General features: G+C 48.3%; 1 protein-coding gene across 1 annotated transcript; it reads left to right on the forward strand.

Annotated features, from left to right (window-relative positions):
• Positions 1–19: 19 nt before the first annotated feature.
• On the forward strand, positions 20–5,142 carry LOC310773216 (adenosine receptor A1-like; the record flags this gene model as incomplete). Its single annotated transcript, XM_083633108.1, has 4 exons — positions 20–202; positions 1,874–2,008; positions 3,578–3,762; positions 4,422–5,142. The coding sequence occupies 4 exons, from the start codon at positions 20–22 to the stop codon at positions 5,140–5,142; spliced, it is 1,224 nt and encodes a 407-aa protein (XP_083489234.1).
• Positions 5,143–6,000: the final 858 nt, after the last annotated feature.

Consider the following 6,000-nt stretch of genomic DNA (forward strand, 5'->3'; position numbering starts at 1 on the left):
ACCGCATCTCTCTCTCATGATGAATGTGACTCCCAGCGGCTGTCTGGCATCCAGCATGCCTGATGGATACCAACCCCGCCTGAAAGGGGCCTACATCGCCGCTGAGTCCATCATCGCCCTGCTGGCCATCGCAGGCAACCTCCTGGTTTGCCTGGCCGTGTCCCGGAACAGGAAGCTCCGCACCGTCACCAACTACTTCCTGGTGAGCAGCGGAGAGTGGCACGGGTTTATTCCAGTGGGCAAGCCCACCCCCTTCCCTCTGAGGATGCAGAAGTGAATTGAAAAGCTGTATTTCCCTCGAATGGCCACTAGGTGTCAGGGGCAGTAGGCATCCCCCCCCATGTTAAAATGCCTGACTTTGTAATATGATTAAACGTCTTTCCAGTTAGGGGCGAAACACGGTTTTGGTCTATATAGCTAATTTCACCTTTTCATAACAACTGTAGGGGGGTCAATTTTTATATAACTCGCCCGTTTGGAGTAAAATAGATGATAGAAAGGGGGTGATTGACAGATTGCCTGTCCAGTGATCACGCAGCTTGCCGATCACAGACGGCGGAGCTGCGCCTCTGGGAAACTCATGCGGAAGGACTCAACCCATTCCCTCCCACTCCCACTCTGCTGACGAAAAATCAAGATGGCGACACCCACTGTTTGAACTCCGCCAGGAAAACGAAATTTAATGGGATAGATACGTCCATATTATTTATGTCTATGGTTTATTCGAGCACAAAGTGTATTCCCTGTCATCCCTGGCTGAAAAAGTGGAATTATTGTTAACATACAATTGCATACAACTGCTTTCTTGTAAATTAATTTTTATCACTCTCAAAAGTGAATACAAATTCCCCACTTGGGACACTACTTGTCGGTCCTCACATAAGAAATCATTTCTTTTAGGGAATTAGAATTAGGGTTATTTGTGTTTCCTTATCTACCAAAATGAACCTGCTTTTGGCGGGCCAAGAAACATCTCAGGGGCTTATTGACTGACTGACTCCCCATTGTTGAAACACATGTGAGTGTTGAGCACAGTGGTATGCAGTCTGGGTCCGGCTTAACCCTTGTGCAATGGACACTTCACCATTACAATATTAATTAATTGATTGACCAACTGTTTTGGTCAATTACTTTATGGAGGAGTCCTGAGGGTGAAAAAATATTTGTATTTCTTTTTTTGTATATATAATAATAATATCGACATATTATTATTATTTATCGATAAATATCGACATATTTATCGATATGTTCTATCGATAAACCAATTTCTCGAATAACAGCTCCAAAATATCAGACATATAGGACTACTATATGCTAGAGCTATATTCACACTTCACAGTATAATTTATGCAAGCGGGGGAAAATATCAGATAAACTGATTGTTGTATTGTATCCTGAGATCTTTAATCTCGCCTGTGGGGGGGGGGGGGGGGGGGGGGGGTCTAAATCTTTTAAGTCCCTTCAGATCTCCTCATACATACCCAATGTTTATTCATTTTCAGAACCCTTTTTTTAACCCTTTAAATGCCAGTTTGTTTTATGTAAACAACTGTTTTTTCACAGTTTCAGTTTTCCACAATTTTGCACAAGATAAAATGCCAAGTGATTTTTGGGGGATGGGATTCTCTCAGTGTGGTATATGTAAAAGAATAGCAACAACATTGAGTTTGATCCATTTTGATTTTTTTGTGCAGTGAAAAATCCTCATTATAAAAACTGCAGAAAGTGCTATTTTTGGGCCTCCAGCATTTTTTTTTAAACAAAAAGCATGCATTTTATTATCTTGGCTTGAAATGCTTGAAAAACGTACATGTACACTGTTAGTGTACTGCTCCAAGTAGTAAAATCTCTAATGTTTTGCGTGTGTGTGTAGGTATCTCTGGCGGTAGCAGACATCCTGGTGGGCTTGCTGGCCATCCCCTGTGCTGTGCTGACGAACATGGGCCGTCCGCTTTACAACCTACCCCTCTGCCTGGTGCTAGTCTGCGTGCTGATGGTGCTGACACAGGTAGGATCTGACTAGTCCTCATTTCTGACTATTCCACATCAGTATAACTACGGTAAACAAACGAGACCATCGACAAGATGTTTTCAGCCTACCAACATGAGGGCCGCAGGTTTGAACCCACGTCTTACCTTCGGCTTGGTCGGGCATCCATAAAGGCACCATTGGCCGTGTCTGCGGGAGGGAAGCCGCATGAAGGGTATTTGTCCTGGTCGCTGCACTAGTGCCTCCTCTGGTCGGTCAGGGTGGAGGGGTTGGAGCAATGACCGGGACAGCCTAGCAGGGGGAATTGGCCAAGTACAATTGGGGAGAAAATCATGGGGAAATCCACAAAAAAGAAGTTTGCAGCCTCTACCGACTTCTACTCTGCATTTTACATTATGAACCAAAGGGTCGGAACATGTTGGGTGAAATCTGCTGGATTGCTTTATGGCACCAAACAGGAAGAGGGCGCTGTTCTTCCAGAGTTTCCGACAATGACAGATGGAGTGAAAGGCACATGGGAAAATCACTTTCAACATGTTGACGCTCCTCAGTGAAGCCAAATGGAAACTGCTAGTGTGAGATAGAGGCATGTTGCTGCTTATTCTTTCCTTACATGGTCTCATTTGTTTACAGTAATTATACTGAGTTATCACAATTAACTTGACAAGGATTCCTACAGTAGATGTTTAAAAATGCCACACGGAGCAGCCCCTCTGGGAGCCGGCTTGCTTGATGCTGTGTTTTGTGATGACCTCCCACTCTCCTGTTTCTGTTACTTGCAGGAGCCTTGTGGGTGGGGCTTTAAAAAACCTAAAGAGCATTCAGTCTCTCTCCCTCCTCACCTATGTAGCTTTTGTTCTGTTCTTTGGTTTAAATGTAGATTGTGTTGTCTATTATTTTCCATTATAGTTTTAGTTAATACATTATTGTTTTAACTTTTACTTTGGCATGTCTCCCTCTCTCTTACTTCCTTGAGTTGGGGGGAGTCATACGCCAGAGTAAAAGTTAAAACAATAATTTATTAATTAAAACTTAAGGGAAAATAACTAGATGAGACAACACAAACTACACAAAACAAAAGAACAGAAAATGTGCATTGGGGAGGAGGGAGAGATACTGAATGGTCTGAACGTCCTTCCGGGAGCATATTGTAATGATTTATACGGAAACTTAACTGTTTAAAAATGATATAATTGTCTGGGTAGACGTGATCTCCAAGCAAGGGGGTCTGTCCTGGCTCATGGAGACCGACTTTGATGCATTAGATCCGCGTGGAGGTGACTTCCATGCTTGGGGCTCTCTTCTGGCTCATGGAAGCTGACTTTAGTGCTTAACATCCGGGTACAGAGGACCTCGAGACCTGGGGATCTCTCCTGGCTTTATGGAGGGGGGTGCAAATCTCGGCAGTTTGTACCTGCCGAGATTTGCATCCCTGTTTTTAAGTTAAAACAGTCCCAAAATATGGTGGGGGTGCAATTCTCGGCGAGGGTGCAAAACTCGGCATGACACCGGCCCACACCCACCAGGCTTCTGCAAGCCAGGTGGAATCGGGTCGTCACAGTTTCTAAGCCTCCCCCTCTCTCTCAGAGCTCCACTCTGAGCCTGCTGGCGGTGGCGACGGAACGCTACATGGCCATCTTGCTGCCCTTCCAGTACCAGCGCATCATGATCCCCAGGAACGCCCGGCTGATCCTGCTCTTCACCTGGAGTCTGGCTCTGATCTTTGGGACTGTACCGCTCATGGACTGGCACAGACAACCAGGAGACTCTGAGTGAGTGAGGCTGGGAAGATGGGGTGGGGAGGTTAGGAATGAATGATGGAGTGAATGGACGAAAGAATGGGAAGATGACAGGGATGGATAAATGAAAGAATCAATGAATGAATTAATGAATAAAGGTGAAGAAGGCAGGAAAATGGCATGGATGCAGGAATGATGGACCATAGGACGAACAAACGTAATGAAACAAATTGAAGAATAGCACGATAGCCCAGCATCACATCGCTAGCTTGTCTGGGACGCTAAGCAGGTCTGACTGTGGTTAGTGCTTGGATGGGAGACCATCTGGTGCTGGATGTGGTGTTTGAGGTGCTCTTCTCTCTTGTGTCATGCATAATATCCCCAGGCCCAGGGCAGAGACAGGGACTCTGCCCTGTGAGTGAGCACCGTCCTCATAGCCACCTAATCATCCCTCATTGCCTAATTGGCACATTCAATCCTCTACACTCCATTGAGATAGCTGACGTGTGATCAGTGTTCTTGCGCAAACTGGCTGCCGTGCATCACCCAGGTGGGTGCTACACATCGGTGGTGGATGAGTTGAGCCCCCTATGTGAAGCACTTTGAGTACTTAGAAAAACACTATATACATGTAATTAATTATTATGAATAAAACAAAGCCTTATCATGTCTCCCCCTATCTGTCCCTCCAGGTACTGCATCTTCACCTGCGTGGTGGACATGACCTACATGGTCTACTTCAACTTCTTCTGCTGTCTGCTGCTGCCGCTGGCGGCCATGTTCATCATCTACGGCCACATCTTCCTCACTGTTCGCCGCCAGCTCAGACGCATCGCCGTGGCCAGGGGTACCACATGGACCGGGATGGAGGACACCACTGTGACCCAGTGTTCAGCCACTGAGGGGATCACAGGAGGGAAGACAGACCTGGGGATAGAAGCCAAAGAGATACAATGCAAGACTGAAGAAGGGGTTTTAGGTGTATCTGCAGTTGAGGTTGGCACTTCAATTGGGACTGGAGAAGCGGTTGACTCTGGCATTGAGGCTGATTTTACAAAGTCAGAGTTCAGGACTGGGTCAGCCGACTCTAGCTCCAGCCCCAGGTCTGTCGACGCCCGTCCAGGAACGTGCGATGAGGCCAAACCCCGCACCCGCCGGGAACTACGCAAGGCCACCTCCCTCTTCCTGGTCCTGTTCCTCTTCATGGTGTGCTGGATGCCCATCCACTGCATCAACTGCGTCCTGCTGCTCTGCCCCCAATGCCCCGTGCCCATGTCGCTCACCCTGTGTGCCATTTTGCTTTCCCACGCAAACTCGGCCCTCAACCCGCTCCTGTATGCCTACAGGATGAGGTCGTTCAGGCACACGCTCATGGCGATGTGTCCGCAGTGCATCAGGCCCAAACGCCGGTAGGATGAGGTCCTTCAGGCACACGCTCATGGTGATGTGTCCACGGTGCATCAGGCCCAAACGCCGGTAGGATGAGGCCCTTCAGGCACACGCTCATGGTGATGTGTCCACGGTGCATCAGGCCCAAACGCCAGTAGGATGAGGCCCTTCAGGCACACGCTCATGGTGATGTGTCCACGGTGCATCAGGCCCAAACGCCAGTAGGATGAGGTCCTTCAGGCACACGCTCATGGTGATGTGTCCGCGGTGCCTCAGGCCCAAACGCCGGCAGGATGAGGTCCTTCAGGCACACGCTCATGGTGATGTGTCTGCGGTGCATCAGGCCCAAACGCCGGTAGGATGAGGTCCTTCAGGCACACGCTCATGGTGATGTGTCCGCGGTGCATCAGGCCCAAACGCCGGCAGGATGAGGTCCTTCAGGCACACGCTCATGGTGATGTGTCTGCGGTGCATCAGGCCCAAACGCCGGTAGGATGAGGTCCTTCAGGCACACGCTCATGGTGATGTGTCCGCGGTGCATCAGGCCCAAACGCCGGTAGGATGAGGTCCTTCAGGCACACGCTCAGGGCCGATTCTAGGGGGGGGGGCAGGGGTGGCCTATGCCCACCCAAAAATTAATCTTGCCCACTCAATTTTTTTTATTTTTTATCTCCCTTTTTGAATTCCAGGCGACCGCACTTAGGGTCGCGACCCGAAGGTTGGAGACCACTGGGTTAGTTAGTTTAGGGCAGAGGTTCTCAAATGTTTTTCAGCCAAGGACCCCTTACAAGATAGAAAATATACTGGGGACCCCCTCATTCTGATTTGTGATTTTGGGCTAAGCTTAATTGTTTCCACGGTAACGTGCTTGACTTTTAATTT

Source organism: Poromitra crassiceps, assembly GCF_964638095.1.
Source record: "Poromitra crassiceps genome assembly, chromosome: 3".
Classification (NCBI taxonomy): domain Eukaryota; kingdom Metazoa; phylum Chordata; class Actinopteri; order Beryciformes; family Melamphaidae; genus Poromitra; species Poromitra crassiceps.